This window comes from Thyridium curvatum (assembly GCF_004353045.1).
Source record: "Thyridium curvatum strain D216 chromosome Unknown NODE_103_length_128479_cov_82.219210, whole genome shotgun sequence".
In the NCBI taxonomy this organism is placed as follows: domain Eukaryota; kingdom Fungi; phylum Ascomycota; class Sordariomycetes; order Thyridiales; family Thyridiaceae; genus Thyridium; species Thyridium curvatum.
In genome coordinates this window covers 1-17545 of record NW_022156858.1, presented here as the reverse complement: position 1 = coordinate 17545, position 17545 = coordinate 1, and the positions used below count along the sequence as shown (strand labels likewise).

General features: G+C 57.2%; 7 protein-coding genes across 7 annotated transcripts; 2 read left to right on the top strand and 5 right to left on the bottom strand.

The window, feature by feature from the left end:
- Window positions 1–853: 853 nt before the first annotated feature.
- Window positions 854–4491, bottom strand: E0L32_011306 (uncharacterized protein; the record flags this gene model as incomplete). The annotated part of the gene is made up of 2 exons (XM_031134021.1): window positions 854–2035; window positions 2098–4491. 2 exons carry the CDS (start codon window positions 4489–4491, stop codon window positions 854–856), a joined length of 3576 nt encoding a protein of 1191 aa, XP_031000700.1.
- A 1305-nt stretch (window positions 4492–5796) lies between these two features.
- Window positions 5797–6873, bottom strand: E0L32_011305 (uncharacterized protein; the record flags this gene model as incomplete). Its single annotated transcript, XM_031134020.1, has 2 exons — window positions 5797–6654; window positions 6769–6873. 2 exons carry the CDS (start codon window positions 6871–6873, stop codon window positions 5797–5799), a joined length of 963 nt encoding a protein of 320 aa, XP_031000699.1.
- A 1574-nt stretch (window positions 6874–8447) lies between these two features.
- On the bottom strand, window positions 8448–10236 carry E0L32_011304 (uncharacterized protein; the record flags this gene model as incomplete). The annotated part of the gene is made up of 2 exons (XM_031134019.1): window positions 8448–9246; window positions 9305–10236. The coding sequence occupies 2 exons, from the start codon at window positions 10234–10236 to the stop codon at window positions 8448–8450; spliced, it is 1731 nt and encodes a 576-aa protein (XP_031000698.1).
- An 896-nt stretch (window positions 10237–11132) lies between these two features.
- Window positions 11133–11764, bottom strand: E0L32_011303 (uncharacterized protein; the record flags this gene model as incomplete). Its single annotated transcript, XM_031134018.1, has 2 exons — window positions 11133–11588; window positions 11732–11764. The coding sequence occupies 2 exons, from the start codon at window positions 11762–11764 to the stop codon at window positions 11133–11135; spliced, it is 489 nt and encodes a 162-aa protein (XP_031000697.1).
- Window positions 11765–12542: 778 nt separating this feature from the next.
- E0L32_011302 (uncharacterized protein) lies at window positions 12543–13295 on the top strand (the record flags this gene model as incomplete). The annotated part of the gene is made up of 1 exon (XM_031134017.1): window positions 12543–13295. One exon carries the CDS (start codon window positions 12543–12545, stop codon window positions 13293–13295), a length of 753 nt encoding a protein of 250 aa, XP_031000696.1.
- A 774-nt stretch (window positions 13296–14069) lies between these two features.
- E0L32_011301 (uncharacterized protein) lies at window positions 14070–15342 on the bottom strand (the record flags this gene model as incomplete). Its single annotated transcript, XM_031134015.1, has 2 exons — window positions 14070–15146; window positions 15274–15342. 2 exons carry the CDS (start codon window positions 15340–15342, stop codon window positions 14070–14072), a joined length of 1146 nt encoding a protein of 381 aa, XP_031000695.1.
- Window positions 15343–16678: 1336 nt separating this feature from the next.
- Window positions 16679–17545, top strand: E0L32_011300 (uncharacterized protein; the record flags this gene model as incomplete). Its single annotated transcript, XM_031134014.1, has 1 exon — window positions 16679–17536. A coding segment is annotated over one exon (858 nt), but the record flags the coding sequence as incomplete, so codon positions are not given.

Sequence of the window (17545 nt, the reverse complement as noted above, 5' to 3'; positions counted from 1 at the left end):
GTGATTCACGTTCAACTGAGGCGATGACGGTTCAAACCTACGCGATAATACGAGAGTCTTCAATTCAGCCAGTTGCGCTGACGTTTATGTAGACTTCCGCAAGGGTGAAGGATTATTATACTTTAGCATCAGCAGAGTTGAAGGATGACAATGTTTGTTAGTGCTGATCCTTGAAGTGAACCCTTTTCTCCTGAGTTCGTGGACCACTCGGGTAGAGATGAAATGCCGAGGCATCGAAGAGCCAGCGAGCTAGTCAGCCTGTCAGCACATATGGGTCCCGACGCCGCCGGGGCGGGTCTGGCTGCTGTGGGTTCAATCCATGTTCTTTAGCTAGCTAATCCCTGACAGGTACGCGATGATGCAATGCTGAAGCTCTTGCATTGATCAATGGTCAGCGATTTGTATCATGACAGTGCATGCCCTCGTTCGTGAATAACACATTAGAGCCGTTGAGAATCCATCTTTGATCTATCCAAGACGAACCCGCGGAGCGAGTAGATACCTATTTCCATTGAACACATAGTTTCAACTGTAGGATATACATCCACACCTTAAAGATACCTAGATAGGTAGCAAAGGATCATACGGACCTGACCTCCAATACGAGCAACATCACGGCAAATGCCCCCCTTTACTGAATAGAATGAACTCTCTTTTGCTTTTGCAGTACAAATGTTCGTTGCCAGCAATATACTACCTCCAGCGAAGGGAAAACGCAAAACTCGGCGTAAGCAACACACACACACACACACACACACTCTCTCTCTCTCCTCCCTTCCCCTCCTCCCGTCCTCCTCTCTCTATTTCCCCCCTTTTCCCTCACCCTGCTTCGCTTCACGCCTCATCATCATCCCTAGTAAATCGGCTCAAGCCCCTCCCAAGCGCCCTCGTCCCCCTTGCCCGCCCTCTCCCGCTGCTCCCAGTACCGGCCGTTGAGCCTCCAGTACGTCTCCCCCGTGACCTCGCACTTGGCCCTCTCGAACCACGCCGGCACGAACTCGTCCCCGCTCGCCTCGCGCGCCTTGCGCCGCGCCCGCTGCGCCTCCTCGAGCCGCACCTTCTCCTTCGCCGCAAAGTCGTACTCGCCCTCCTCCATCGCCCGCTGGTCCGGCCGCCGCCGCGAGTCCGTCGGCGCCAGCCACCGCGCCAGCTGCTCGTCGATGTGGTTGAAGGTCACGGCGAAGGGCGTCAGGTTGAACGGGATCCCCTTGGGCCGCGGGTTCGCCTGCCAGATGAGGAACGCCCGGTTCTGCGGGTCCGACCCGATGCTGCCCCTGCGCTCCGACTCGCCGTCCGCCGGCTCCTCGACCGTGGCCTCGTACCCGGGCGTGAACCGCGCGTAGATCCTCGAGTTCCACCGCCCGCCGAGCGACACCCGCACGTGGCCGTTGGCGTCCACGATCTTGCCGTTGACGTGGTAGGCCGAGGCCGCCGTCCAGCCGCGCGGCTTGAAGTTGAGGTGCGCCTCCTCGCCCGTGGTCCAGTTCTTGATCACCATGGGGCCGTGGCTGTCGACCACAGGGTTGCCCGTGATGATGCCCACGACCGTAGAGTTGAGCTTCTTCCACGTGTAAAAGTCTTCCTTGCCTCCCGCGTCGGGCCGGAGCCTCAAGAAACACGTACCGAGCTGCTGGAAGTCGAAGGATTTCCCATAGAACTTCGACTTGACATTCTGCTCTCCGTAGTAGGTCCACTTGGGCGATTCGGCCCACGATGCACCGATGGGCGGGTGGTGGCTGACCTGCTCAACCAGCATCCTGTAGTTCTTGTCAGGTCGAGCGTACTCAAACGTCTCGGCCAGCAGAGGGTTGAAGGGCTTGGCGACACGGCCAATCGTCGACGCGTAGATACTGGCGGCAAAGGCAGCGACATGGATGAGTCTCTCGATCGAGTCGGACCGCGCCGCTGCCTGCTCAAGCAACTCGGAGTACTCCATGTCTTCGGAACTGCGGTGAAGAAGAGAGGTCGGCTCGTTGAACGATACGGGGAGAGTCATCCGCGTCATATCTTTGCCAACCATAGATTTCAGAATTCCCTGTAATTATTTGTTAGCTCGCGTCTTGATGAGACTAGGTTTCTCAACCAATTGGCACTTACCCAAAGTCCGACCTTGGGACGGTTGTCAGCGTCCAACTTGAGTCTCTGCCTGGGCCCGTTCTCGTATCCGTGGAATGCGCTGCTGATGTCGATGCCCGAAATGACTACCTCTTGCTTCTCCTTCTCCCCGGCCGCGACAAGCTCGGCCGGCGGCAAGGGCTCCACCTCGACCTCGCCCGCATCGATGGCGTCAAAGAACTCCTCAGCATCGGACTCGGAGTCTGACAGATCTGCGACCTGCTCAATCACGGTCTGCCGGCGGGAGATGGTATGAGTCGGAGACTTTTGCCCAGCGGCGACCTCAGCCTCGGACACTCCTTGCGATATCTCTTCCTTGGCGACGCCATGCGCGATGTTCGGCCCTTCCTCGAGCATGCCGCTGCCGACCACTTCCTTCAGTATCCTCTTGGCCTGCTTCTTCTTCTCTTCCGCCTCGCCGACGCGAGCCTCGAGAGCCTCCTGCTCGTGTGCGACCTTGGCCATGCTCTCCTCCCACATGCGTCGCATATCCACCTCGCGGTCGAGTCGGTACTGCCAGTAGGCATCGCGATCGCGAGAGATCCTGAGCAAGTCTCCAACCAATCCGGTCATGGAGCGGATCGCAGCGTCATAAGTAGATAGTGCCTGCTGCGTTTTGGTGTCCGACAGGGTGAGAGCCGGGTTCTTAGTGGCTTCGGTGATCAAGGCGGCATTCACCTGCGCCATGGTGTCGAGTTGTAGCTTGACAGACTGGGCAGTGATGTTGAAGGCGTCTTTGTTGCCGCTTGGCGCTTCATGGCCGCTTGAAGCATCGCCATACTCCTCATCGTCGTCATCGTCATCGTTCTGGCCCGGCGCACCACCCTGACTCTTGGACTCGTAGAAGTCGATGTTATCATCCTCATCCAAACTACCCACAGTGCTCGTGCCAGCTAGCTGAACCTTGGTCATGGATTTGCTTGCCGAGTGCAGGCGAGAGAGCTGGAAGCTGCTGCGTGGCCGGTCGGCAAGGCTGGCATTCTCGCTCTGCGTCTCGTTGATAGAGGTCCCTTGCGAGTGCTCCGCCTTGGCCTGCTTCAGCAGCTCGGCGCTTCTCGCGCGGTTCTTGTCTTCTTCCCTGGCCTGGTCCTTGGACCACTGGATCGAGTTGTTCAGCGCCCAGAACCACCGCTTGGCCTCCACTTCGTGGTTGGCCTTGAGAGTGTACTTGACGGAAGACTTTCCGATGATCTCAAACTTGGTCTTCTCGTCAGGGCTCATGTGCAGCCGTGCGATGCGCATGTTGATGGCGCCACGGCAGGCAGAGCCGGCGTCATCCTGGTGCTTGTAGTAGCTCAGGACGCCGTCCTCGAGCACGAACCAACGCAGCTGATATCCCTTCCTGTAGTTGGTCCATTTCTTGAGATAGCCCTTCATTTCTCTCGCTTCGCGGCCAGCCAGAGGATCGCCAGCCGCAGAAGCAGCCGATCCTTGGCTCGCGGCGCCAAGGACAGCCTTCTCCTGGATCCCCCTCTGCGCTGCGACAGCGGCCGGGGAGCGCTTCAACATGGCTCTCGTGACATCATCCTTGGTCACATCCTGGGGCAGCTTGCCCTTGCGGTCTCTCCTGAAAGGGTCGGCACCGTGGAGGAGCAGCACTTGGATGAGAGCAGTGTTCTTCTTGCGGGCAGCTTCGTGCAGCAGGTTGCCACCAGACTGAGAGGTAATAGGATCGGAGACAAACTCGGTACTGTTGATGTCCATGACAGTCTTCAGCCGAGGTTCCTCCAAGACCTGAGCCAGCGTCTTGTAATCCCCACGGTTGACCAGTTCCTGGATCTCTTTCACCTTCTCCTCGGCAAAGAGCGATCTGGAGAGCTGCAGCACTTGGAAGATCTCGGGGTTTCGTGCCAGGTCAATGGGCAGGCGACCCTGGTTGTTGGCGATGGACTCATTGATGTCCTTCTGGTCCAGCAGCAGGCGCACGACCTGGGAGCGGCCCTGCATCGCTGCAATGTGCAGCGGGGTGTTGCCGTCCTTGTCCCGTGCATTCACGTCGATGGAGCCGGCGCCATCAGAGAGCACGTATTCGACAACAGGGAACTCTGCGCATTGGATGGCAAGGTGGAGGATCGTCGTGTCGTCGAGCGACGTCGCTGACGGGGCAGATGCCGAGGAGATGCTCTGGCGGGGGCCGCCCTCGGCGGTTTCACGGATTGTCCTGGATATGGATGCCGTGTCGCCATTTCTCAGGGCCTCGACGACGCGAAACTTGCGCACGGATTGCTCCAGCGTGGTCGCTTTGTCGACGATGGCCGGAGCAGACTTGGATGCACCGGTTGCTGAGCCCTGGTGGGAAGGCACTCGGCCAAGAGAAGACCCAGCAACGGACAGGCGAGAGTTGTGGCCCTTGTTGGACGGTTGTTGTTGGGCCATGGCGGAGGAGGTTTGTGAGGTCGCGGCAGTGGGATTGGATGCTATGCCAGACAGAGCATGCTGGGAACCGTCGTCCGAAGTCGTGTCGTCGTCGCCGCCGCCGCCGCGATCTTTACGCCTCAGCAGAGACAAAGGACCCGAAGATTTGGTTCGTTTATGGGTACTGCAACGTGGTGGTATCAGGCGATGTTAGCGGTCAGTTCTCGGGAGGGCTTTGTGAGGCAGCCAGCACTGGAGGGTCTGGTCTGGGGGGGTTTTGGAGCTCGTACCTGTCGCCGGCGTCCGACATACTAGAGTCGCGGGTGCGTTCCTTACTAAGTAGTGAAGCCAAGAAACCGGTATGTGGGTTTGATAACAATTGTGGACAGAGTGGCGGAGACGGACGGGAGAAGCTGTACGAGCAACTGACTAGACCGCCGCTGGGTCGAGTGAGGGGAGGGAAATATACAAATGCGTGCTGCCAAAAAACAGAAGAGGAGGAAGAATCGCGACAACCACGGACAAAAACCAGAACGATGAGGTCAAAGACTACCAACCCTCCTTCATTGCATCGGCCCTGGGAGAGGGAAAAATTGGGATTGGCACCTGCGTGATGAGGGGCAGCAACCAGCAAGAGTGCTTTTGATGGGTGTGTGGTGCCAGCCAGCAAGGATGGAGATTGAGAGGCACGAGATGGTGTGCTAAGCCCCAGCGAGGTCGGGGTATTGTCGGTACCTGTCTGGCCTGAAAGTACGCTGTTTGGCTGTCTCTCGCCCCCCTAGCTGCATCGAGTTAAAAAGTTGCGATGGCTGCTAGAGAAATGACGTTGTTGGCCGCCCGCTGGTTGGGCAAGCTCTGGGAAGCTCCCACACTGCCAGCCAATAGAAGGCTCTCGCGGCCTGCCTGCCCTGCACCGGGACGCTGGGGCGCCGATTTAACGTTAATAGTGCCTGGGTTCACTTCTGGCTGATGGAGGTGCATTTTGATGGCCAGATCAGGTCCTAGCGGCGGCCAGACATCCGTCCATCTCTGCAAGTAGGTACGGAGTGGGCTTGGGCCAAGATCTCCGTGGTAGCGATCATCGCCGAGATCTCCGCGGATTTTGTCAGCGATGCGATGGGTGGTGTAGGTAAAAATGGTATTACCGGACACGCAACTGGACTCGGAAATATGTCTCTCTGGTGTTGACACGCGAGCATGTCGATGATGATGATGATCAACAACAAACATGACCTTGTGATGGAGCCCAAGCGACCGAAGTAGGTAGTTTATATAGCATCCTGTATTCTATGATCTTGTTCTTCGTGATATCATCTGAGACCATCTTCACATCATGGACTCGGCAAAGCTCAGCACTTCATCCATAGACAGCACCTCGTAAGGGCCCAGCTCGAAGGCCAGCCCGTCCGCCTCGCGTCCGGGCGTCCGTACCGCCGTGCACGTCATGTAGTCGGGACCCCACGACCGGATACACACGTTTGCATCCTGCACCTTCTGGCCCTGGAACCAAATCTCCTCCACCTTGACCGCGCCGCCCTGCGCCTCATTGTCTGACGACGACGACGACGACGCCGCCGCAACAGCCGGCGGACGGATCGCCCGGAACTCGAGCTCCCGCAGCCACTTGGCCAGCAGCGCCTCGCCCGTCATCTTGACGTACGCCTCGCGCAGGCACCACAGCGCGTAGAAGCACCGCAGCTTGAAGTCGAGCACGGCCTCGGCACTGCTCCCGGCGGGCAGGGCTCCGCCGCTCAGCACCTGGAACTTGAGGTACGCGGCCTCGCCCGGCGCGAACACGTCGGCGTGCATGTCCACGAACGCGGGCCAGCCCTCCTCGGCGACCATCTTGTGGTCCCGGCCGCGCCGCTCCGACGCGCAGACCACGTCGACGCCGACCTCGACCTCTCCGTCGAACCGGGCCACCGCGACGAGGGCGACCAGCCCGGCCTGGTGGCTCACGTTGAACGACACGGGCTGGCCGCCGGTCGCCGGGTCGCGGTAGACGGGCTTCGTCCTGGGGTCGCGCGTGATGGCGGCCTCGCGCCAGGGCACGCCGTGCAGCCTGCTGACGGCGTAGTGCTTGAGCAGGTGCGAGCCCAGCGACATCTTGGCGTCGCGCACAAACATGTAGCGCAGCACCCCTGCCTTCTCCTCCGGCGTGAGGAGCGCGAGGGCCCTAGACGCCTATTTTTTTGGGTTGGCGAGCTGCTGTATCAGTCAAAACATCCTTCGGTTCGGTTGAGGAGTATTAAGGTTGGGATAGCTTAGTGCGGGGGGGCCAGTCGGGGAGGACCTCACCACTGTTTCGAGATCCTTGGTCTTGGATGCTTCTGGCCACAGGTTCCGGGTGTCGAGGATCCATTGAACCAGCACCGGGCGGCGCTCGCCGCCGCTGTCTGCCATGGTTACTTCAACGGTGGGAAATCTTGCATGACACTTGAAAGTGAGCAGATCGTGGTGCGATGTGTAGTGTGTGAGGCGCTGAGTCGAGTTTCAGGTGTCATGCCATGGTGTCGCAGGATGCTGGTGTAAGATGAAACAGGCTGGTAGGCTTTTGATCGGAGCCCCCAAAACACCACCAAGGCCTCCTCCACCTGCCGTGAGAAAGCTCCAATCTTCCGCTTATTTAAAGAGCAAGTGACACCATATCAATGTGCATTTTGTTGTTCTTCGCTATGGCCAATTCCCCTCGTTCCCCGGGAATAGTCCCCTTCGCTTTTTTTGTTCACATTGCAAAATGCCTTCTCAAGACCAGTCATTCGATAAGATGGTCCGCCCGGGTGTTGCACTGAAAGCCTAGCTCGAGATCCAAACTCAGATCCAGCCATGAGGCCAGATGCAGGTACCCCGAAGCCGTCACCAACTCAAAAAAGACCATAACACCTGGTGCCACCAGAGGGGTTTCCCACTGCTCTGAAACCCTAGCTCGTGGTCTCGTCACCGAAGCCAAGCCATGACGGCCAGAACCGCGGGACCTTCGAAGCACCACCAAGCACGAACAAGCGACAGACAAGACTTCTCAGCTCCGCAACGACAGCCTCGCGGATGCCAGTGCGTCGAGCACCGAGAAGTACCACTTTGTGTTCCGCCAGTCGATGCGACACTCTCTTCTCGGAGATCGAGGGCCGCATCAGCCAGCGTCGAGCGCAAATGCTCCACAGCTCCATCTTCTTCACACACACCCCCAGCAACGCCTCAGGGGATGGATGTGAGAAGCCGCCAAATCAAGATGTAGAGCACAGTGTCGAGCCCACCCGCCGCAAGGACTCTCTTTCCTCCCGCAACTCCCCCCCGCCCCTGACGTTGCCGTCGACCAAATCAACGCGGTCTCGAGTGAAAGAATGTCCCTTCGCGAGCCCCCAGTTCCGAACCCTACCTCGCTGGAAGGCCGCCCATCTGCCCTTCTCTGCCGACCCTTCTCGGCGTCGATGACCCGCCGGAAGCCGACATCCCCCTTCCCGCTCCTCCCTTGACCGGGCCAGTCGAGCGTGATGTGCGTGGCTTCGTGCTGGAGGCGATGTGAATCCGCTTTGTAGATGCGGAGGCATTGAGAAAGGAGAGCCTGTCGGGCCCTGGAAGTTTGTAGGATGGATGCCTTTTAAGGAATTGGAAAATAGCTACGCCCCTCATAACGCCGAGAGTGGGGTAAGCCCGATGAAGCACATGGGATGCATTTACATCCTCGAGGGATGGAGATGCGGAAACTGTGTGGAGGGTCCCTTGCGAACAAAAGCCTGAACCTTTCCGTGGTGCGAGGGATGATGGGTCAGATGTTGCGAGACATCGATCACACTAATACAGGCTTAGAAGGATCAGATACTCAGTATGAATTTGAATTTGAATTGTCCTTATTCGCTCGACTTGTTTCCCGGGAACCGTCCCATTGTGCGAGCTTCGCCAGGTGGATGTTAATTCAGATACCATGATCCTGATATGCCTCCAAGGCTCTGAAGCCGAAGCATAATAATGTTCTAATCTCACTCCTCATCCTCAAACTCGGCATCTCCTGGTGCAGTGATAGCAAAGAGGAACACATCATGAGCACCAGATGACTTCTTGTCCTTGGCACCCTTAGCATCCCCGTCAGTCTCATTGCCTTCCTTCTCGCTGCTCTTCTCGCCCGACTTGTCTTTCTCGTCTTTCTTGTCCTCCTTGTGGGCGACCTCCTTGATGACATTACCATCAGCGTCCACCTCCACGATGACGTCCTGCGTGTCGATACTTCCATCTTCGGTGTAGATCCACATCTCGTGCAGCTCACCGCGGATCAGACCCGTCAGCCATGTGCAGCCCACAACGCCCGGGACGAGATAGAGAAGCGCCGGCTGGCCGTGCTTGAATATCACCAACATGCTCAGGGTTGCTAGCATGCCGAGTGTGTAGCCAAGCATAGATGCATAAAAGTAGGTCTTGGGAAAGGCCGCAGCCCAGAGTCCCTTGGTGGCGACTGGGGACACTTTAACAGGCAAGGTCCAGAAGCGATTGCCCCATTGGCCTTGGGGATTGATGTAAGGCTTTTTGACTGCCCGCTTCCTGACTTGGGTTGTTGTCACACTCTTTTCAGAGATGTCTCCCTTGACTTCCGTCTCAAGCTCAGTGTCAACGTACTTGACTTGCTTCTGGTAGTACCTCCAGAGGTCAAAACGAAGGGCAAGGCAGATGAAGATGCCAGGAACGACAATGTCGCCGAGGCCGAGGAGGCTGGCCCGTCCAGGTGCCTTGAAGACTAGCTTGATGGGAGCATCAAGCTTGGTGGCCACAGTGACCATGTACGGCCTGTTTTTTTTTTGGGTAAGCTACTAGTCATACATTGTGTCTGGGAGGCAGCACTCACGTATAGAATACCATGACGATGTCGTAGAAGAAAAGGCCGATCAGGACCAGAGACCCGACCGTGAATGACGTGCAAGACATGACCATGAAGGAGCCGTAGCTGAGACCCAACCCCAACATGTTTGAGACCGTTGGCGAATTCGTGAAGTGATAGTATGTGGCGACGCCAAGGGAGAGCGTGAGCCCGATGAGACCATTGAGAGTGACGTGGAAGCTCTCCTTCAGCAGTCCGTGCAGGCTGACCCTAACTGTCCATTCCTCTTTGAGGGTGCGTCTCAGAGCCCACAAGCTGCCGGGGTTGCTGGGCCACTCGAACCTATGAGATAGCGTTCCGGGAAGGGGTGATCTGAAGGCCGGTCGCAAGCCGGGAATGCGAGAGGGCCAGTGACGGTAGACCTTCCATTGACATTGTGCAGCCTGATCCACGCGGTAAACGTTCCCTCTCATGTCTGTCCAGACAGTGGGAAAGACAAAGCTCGTAAGAAAGTGAAGCGTGTCAGTGAACAAAAGTCCCATGCTGGCAACAGACGCCAACGACATGTATCCTCTCAAGATCTTGTTGAGGATCTCCGGATCCTGCAGCCACTTGATCAGGTAGTAGAGGCCAACTAGCACCGTACCTGCTAGGAGCGGAAAGAGGATGGCATCGGATGCTTGGAGGCCCTCGGTGAAAGGCTCGGGCTCTCTCGACTTGCGACCTTTCTTGGTCTTGTCCGGTGGGGCTGCCGACGGAGGTCTGCGCAAGGCTCCGTGGGCTCCCAGGTAGATGATGCCAAGGGCACTGGAGACTAGCTGTGTCTGCAGGATGATGAGATCCTTGTGGTAGAGGAGAAAACTCAGGGGAGAAGAGATCGGCGGGCTGGAGGCATAGGCGGTCGCATTGGACGTGACGTTCATGTCCACTGCTGTCAAGTTGTCGCCTGGAGTCGCCATGGTGATCTTCACACCTTCCTCCAAACGAGGGAGTGTCTCAGAGTCGATGAAGAATCGGAAAGAAATGCAGATATCGCCTCCTGCACTGAAATTTGGTTTAATACTTTGTCGGCAAAGGCAGAGAAAATTGGCTCCCGAGGATAAAGCCGTCGTAAGGTGATGAGAACGTGAAACTGGGATAAAGGTGAATTGGGAGCTGTACCAAATACCTCAAGCAAGTTTGTAGTGACATTAGGCTGACAGTGAACCTTCACTCCAGAGCAATTTCCTGTACTGTGTTACAGGTTCTGACGAAATCTGGATAAGGTACCTAGGTAGGTAAGGAAATTAATCGCACTAACTAGAGTACCTGTCTTAGGTACCTAAAGGATTGGGCTAACCCACTAACTAGACGCACTGGAGGAGAAGTACAATACAAATACAAATACACATGCAGTGCCAGTGTGGCCAGCCATCTCAAGTATTCCTCGCTCCACCTCAAATATGTAACTCCAGCAAAATCATCCTAGGAAGCCCAAGAGTGGAAAATATTGGACTGGGAACATTAGGGATGCTCCCTGTCCAGCTTGGTGAAGTTGTCGCTTGAATTGGTGGTGAAATCAGTAGAGGCGGCCTTGCGCAATAGCCAGCCGCATGAGTTCCAGAGAGTCAGGTACTGGCATCTCAAGGGCGTCCAAGATGTTGACTGCGTCTGGAGTGCTCAGCGAAAGCAAAGCCGCATCTGTAGTAGGAAACCCGTCGATGGCTTGTCCAGTCCGGGGATCGACAAGGGGGAGGAAGGTTGGGTCTTGAAAGATTTCCCGGATGTGGCGGTTGTGCTTTCAAAGCATTTCGTTCTCTGAACCAGCCTCGATGAAGCCAAGTCGGGTCTCGACCAGAATTATCCTCGAGTGATTTTAGACCTGGTCAGCCTCCTCGACGACGCGGGCCTTGAGGATCTTGATGTCGTTGACAGGCCGGTCCATCTTGTCGGTCGGGACCATGCCCATGCGCTTGATGGCCGTCATGCCCTTCTTGACGCGGCCAAAGATGGTGTGCTTGCCGTCGAGCCAGGGAGTCGGGGCCAGCGTGATGAAGAACTGGCTGCCGTTGGTGTTGGGCCCGGAGTTGGCCATGCTCAGGACCCCCGCGCCCGTGTGCTTGAGGTCGGCGCGGATCTCGTCCTCGAACTGGGCGCCGTAGATGGAGTCGCCGCCGCGGCCGGTGCCGGTCGGGTCGCCGCCCTGGACCATGAAGTCCGGGATTACGCGGTGGAAGACGACGCCGTCGTAGTAGCCGCGCTCGGCGAGGGCGGCGAAGTTCCTGCACGTCTTGGGGGCGCGGTCGGCGTAGAGCTCGAGCACGACGGGGCCCTGTGAGAGAGCGAGCGCGCACACACGTGAGTGAGTATGAGTGTGAGGGTGAGTGCGGAGTGAGGGGTCAAGAGGAGGGCGTTTGTGGGTTGTGGGCGTGGGCGCAGCAGGGAGCAGGGAGCAGGGAGCAGGGAGGAGCTTACCATGGAGGTCTCGAGGGAGATGTCGGTCGTCATCCTGGATGAATGGAGGGCGTTTGATGTGGTGAGTTTGTGCGAGGGGAGTTTGTGTGAGGGTTTGGGAGATTTGCGGTTGGGTTTGCGCGGGATATTTGCGGAAGAGAATGATTGTGAGAAGTCAATTGATCTGATTGCAGCGAGGAAGCGGTGTTTGAATGTCCGGGCAGGCAGAAACACGAGCTGGCGCAAAAGTTGGGATGAAATTTTTGAAGTTGAATCCGAGGAGAAGCCGGGAGCTTGCTGATGAGGCTTTGTCTGAGATAGGATGCGCAATCAATATCGATTGGTGGGGGTTCTGGTTAGTTGTGATAACACAGCTATTTGCCAGGACTTCACAATCAGTACTTCCTTGAATCATAGCTTGCCTCTGATTCACTTATCTTCCAGCGTTCTGATTCACTTCTCTTCCAGTATTCTGATTCACTTCATTTCCAGCGTCCACGCTTTATTTCATTTTCTGCAGTTGTCTGTGCCTCCTCCTCTTCCGCTTTTCTTCCTCCCTCATTCAGTCCCTTCAACATTCTACTACTTCACAACCATCATGACCGTCACGATCACCAAAATCCTTACAACTCCTTACAACTCCTTACAACTCCTTACAACTCATCACGACTCATCACGACTCATCACGGCTCATCACAAGTATCCCAAGACTTCAGCTCATTCCAGCCCAGTTCAGAGGTTAGTCAAAAGAATTGTTGTCCCTGCTAAGTAGGCGCTGGGTTGACCAATCTGAGAAAAACAGTTGTTGAGTGGGATCACCCAACTATCCGCGATGGCTGAAAACGGCCAAGCCCCCAATTTCGATCCACCTGCTGGACCTGACCAGTACCCTGCTGTCCCTGTCGATCCGGTTTTGCAGCAGATGCAGGAGATGCACAATGATCTTGTCCAGATGGGAACTCGGATGGAAGGTGCTATTTACCAGCTGAACACCAAGATGGACAATGCCATTGTCCAGATGGGAACTAGGATGGAGAACATGGAAGGTGTTATTAACCAGCTGAACACCGAGATGGGAACTAGGATGGACAAGATGGGAACTAGGATGGACAAGATGGGAACTAGGATGGACAAGATGGAAGGTGTTGTTGACCAGCTGAACACCAACATGGACGATGGATTTGCTCGTCTCAACGATCGGCTCAACCATATTGGCACTCGACTTGGTGCCAACACTCAACTTGGTGCCGCCGACACTCAACTTGGTGCTGTCGACACTCATCTTGATGCTGTCAACACTCATCTTGGTGCTGTCAACACTCATCTTGATGCCGTCGACGCTGTCAACACTCGTCTTAGTGCTGTCAACACTCATCTTAGTGCTGTCGACACTCATCTTAGTGCTGTCGACACTCATCTTGGTGCCGTCAGCACTCGACTTGGTGCCGTCAGCACTCGACTTGGTCACGTCAACACTCGACTTGGTCACATCAACACTCGACTTGGTCACATCAACACTCGACTTGGTCACATCAACACTCGACTTGGTCACATCAACACTCGACTTGGTCACATCAACACTTGACTTAGTGTCTTAGTTACATTGACACTCGACTTAGTGTTGTTAACACTTAACTTGGCGTCTTGGTCTTGTCGACACTCGACTTGGTGTCGTCGAGACTCGTCTTGGTGGCGTGCCACCACGGCTGGTTTGATACCCTTTCCTTACGAGGTCGTGCATGCATTGCGAGGCGTTGGAGGTTACGGAACACAGAAAAGGTACTTCTGCGGCATCGGTCACATCGAGGCATAGGTAGAACAAGTCATACTTCATTAGGCCATACAAAGTATTTTGGTCGTTTCTGACAATCGCTGAACTTCCATCTATACAAATTGTGATCGTCCAGTCCCTGTAGTCCTCACAGAGAATACCTGCCCCCCCGCCCCCCTTCTCTGGCCTGAATGCTATTTTCTTTTTGGTACAAGTGCTGGAAACAAGGAAACACCAAATAGAGGTACACGCGCCACCCTAGAAATGCCCATCATCGAGTACTCCGAACCCCAGAGTATGCAGAATACAGTCGGAGATAAATACATGCGTATCGAATGGAAATGTGCTGTGAGCCCAATCAATGCTCTGCAACCCAGCTGTAGCACGCTGGGATTCTTGCAAGGCCGCTGCGACTGTAAAGCCTTCGCTCAGCCTCCAGGATCGGAGACGTGCAGAGGTAACGGGCTTGGAGCACGGTAGTCTGCTCTCAAAGCTTTCCTCGAGTTGCCTCTAATTAAGCAAGACACTCGAGGCGGCACCATGCCATCAACCCTCCTAGGGATTCTCCGTATCCTCCTAGCGATCCCCCTAGTGATGAGGCGGGGAGGACAAGGTGCCGGAGGACTCTGACTCGGCGTCACCGTCACGCCCATTCTTGGACATGGGCGACGACAAGGGCGGTTTGGAGCCGAGCTTGAGCTTCTTGGCTGGGGAGGGTATCTTGGGGTTCTTCTTTGGGGCCACTTCGACCGTGGAGTCCTTGTCATCGTCGTCGACCTTTTGCTCGACACTGAGCAGTGAGCTCGCCTTGACCTTGTCCTTCTTGGGGCCCTTAGGCTTGAGGACGACCTTCTTAGTGACGGCGGTCGTCGGCTTGAGCTTCTTCTTCTTGGGATTAGACGGGTCCGACTCCTCGCCGCCGTCCTCGTCAAACTCGTCTCCGTCCCTCTTCCTGGGGCTCGACGCCCTCGAGCCGGGTAACGGGGTGCCCTTCTGGCTCGATGGGGGTGTGGCGTCCTGGCTGTTGCCGTTGCTGCCGTTGCTGATCTTCTGGGCCGCTGCCCTACTAGCATTTCTTCCGCTGTTGCCAATGCAAGAACCCATGTGATTGTTCAACCTGGTGACCAGGATGCACCTCTTGCACTTGCTGCACGTGGCCGAGGGGAAAGACAGCACGTTGGCCGGTTTCTGGTCGGGAGTTGGGGTGCCGGGCGAGTCGGTGGCGGGATCCAGCTTCTTATCCATGTCCTTCTTCTTCTTTCCCCTGCCGGGGCCAGGAGCGACCCAGGTCTGTCCGTAGATGTCGTAGCCGGGCTTGTCAATGTAGGGGTGCTTCTTGCAATAGATGACGCTGGGGTCGGGCTTCCTCGCGCCCTTGCCGTCGGTCGGGTAGAGTAGCCGCGGCAGATGGCATCTGGGGCAGAGTATCTCTTTTGTCGTCTTCAGGGGATTGCCCTTGAGCACAACCTTGCCATCCTCGTAGATGGCGGCATCCGTCTCTATGCGCACGTCCGGCTTAGCGTCGGCCGTCTCTGAGGTGTCGGAGGCCAGCTTCTCGACACGGATCGCAGCCGTGGCTGCACGGGCGGTTTTCTCATCGCGGTGCGTCTTGATCAGTAGATCTTGGACGACATTGTAGAGGAGATCGTCGAGTACTGAATGAGCCTAGAATAAGGGGATCGGCGCAATGGCGCCGATGTGTAAGTCTGGGGAAGTTTGCATCTTTTTGGGAGAACCATCGTCACGGACGGACGGCGGCGCTCCGGTCGCTCAGACGGGCGGCAGAACTCACAAGCTTATCCATGCTGTTAGCATCGTCGGGGGCGACAATGACACCCGCTCTCCCAGTATTCTGCGCCATGGTCAGAAACCTGCCGGGAAATGCGCCCAGTCTACCGGCACAGTCCTGGGCGATTCTCGCGATGGCCCGATGAGAGGAGATGTGTCGTGTGCGGATGGCCTTGGTCAAGCAAGGGTGGTGGTGTTGGTGCGGTGGTGGTGGCAGGCAGTAAGAAAAAGATCCGCCTAGCTCCAGCCGCAAAAAAAAGCCCACAGTGGCCGGATTAGCACCTGCTGTAAGAGACGCAGTTCGGGAAGAGGGAAGGGATCCGGGTGAGACGAGAAGTGCAACCACCCTTTCCCGAAGGCTACGTCGAGTGTCCGCAATGAACTTGGCAACAATCAAAATGCCAAGTGATGGGCAAGCCAGAAGATTGACAGATCAAAAAAATGTTGCGGCTCCTGTCTTGAGAGACGGTGGTGGTACAGATGGCGGATGGTCACTTGTTTTATCACTTTGTCAGTTGATGCGATAAGACTGGCCGTAGATTACAGTGTTGTGAGCAGGTTGCAGCGTTGAGCAGGTTACAGTACCTAACCCAGGGGGCATTTTTAGTGGTTGGTCGGTCCCGGGGACCAGCACTTTGCGGCCCAACCTTTCAACCCGCATTCTGGGTACCAAAGACTTGCAATTGAGAGTCCAGGCATACAACTACGGCAGACGGAGGAGATCAAGTGGCAGGGCTCTAGGCTGGTACCAGGATCAATCATTCTCGACTTTATGTCATCCGGGGCGTCCTCGGCCATGCTTTGCTCGTCACATCATCACGCATGTGTAAGTCGACCATCTGGAATGCCTGGAACACCCGTGGACCCCCCTGCGACGAGAGCTTGTTCCCTTGCCGCTAGTGCCCCCCAATTTTAGCCTCCGCAGGCGCCCTGGCCGCCTGCAGTGACGCTTTTCAGCCTCCTGATGGAACCCCTGAGTGCCCCAAAGCGGAAGAAGACAGCTGGAGGCCCAGCCCACGCAAGCAAGGCCTTAAAGTGCTTGCTGCCACTCGATTAAAGGCGTTAGCGCGTGTGCCCGGTCCCGGAACGCGCTACCCACAAGGTGACATCGATTGATCTCCGTTTCGAGATCCACGTAGACTACAAGCACCTTCTCCCCTCCATCCCTCCTCTCGTCAGGGTCTTCTAGGAGCCAGGAACGCGTCTTCCCTGCCCATTTTCTCTTCTTCAGAAGCCAAAGAACACTACTAGATTTCGAACGAAGGACAATGTCAAGCCATTGATACACCGAGACCGTCTCTCCTCATTCTTAACCCCCCCTCCCCCTCCCCCTCCCCCTTTTTCTCTTCTCACGCGTTTCCTGTTCCTTTTCGTCCCATACAGCCATGTCGCGAGCACAGTCCTCCATCATGTCCTTCTTCCAACCCCGCCAACAGCCCAACTACGCCCCTCGCCCGGCACCCCAGCCGCCCGCCGCGGTCAAGGCCGCGCAAGTAGCGGCGGCGGCGGCGGCAGCAGCGCAAGCAACACAGTACGGCTCCGAGCCGCCCATGACCGCCTCCGCCTCGTCACCACTACCGACGACAACCACGCAGCCCGCCGCCGCCGCCTCTCCGCACCCGCAGGCCACCATCGTCCCCGTCGCCGAGCACCACATCCCCGCCCTGCGCCGCATAAACTCCCTCCTCCTGCCCGTCAACTACCCGGACTCGTTCTACCACAAGGCCCTCGACCCGGCCGTCTCGGGCCTCTTCTCCCGCGTGATCCTCTGGCGCGACGACGACGACGACGACGGCAGCGACCAACAAAGTCAACAACAACAAGGCGGCAGCGAGCAAAGGGCCAGCGACCAGGTCATAGGCGGCATCGTCTGCCGCCTCGAGCCCTCGCCCTTCTCCTCCGCAGCGTCCCCAGGCGAGGCGCAGCAGGCCATCTACATCCAGTCCCTGGCCCTGCTCTCCCCCTACCGGGGCCTCGGCCTCGCCGCCGCCGCCCTCGACGACATCCTCGCCGCCGCCGCCGCCCACACCGCCTCCTCGGCCTCGCGGCTCGACGTCCGCACGGCCTTCGCGCACGTCTGGACCGAGAACGAGGACGGCCTCGCGTGGTACCTGGCGCGGGGCTTCGTGCGCGAGGGCCCCGAGCCCGTCCGGGGCTACTACTTCAAGCTCCGGCCCGACACGGCCTGGGTCGTCCGGCGCGAGATCCCCGGCCCCGGCCCGGCGCCTACCCCGCCCGCCGCGCGCCGGCCGGTCCCGCAGCCCGTGGTCCCGCGC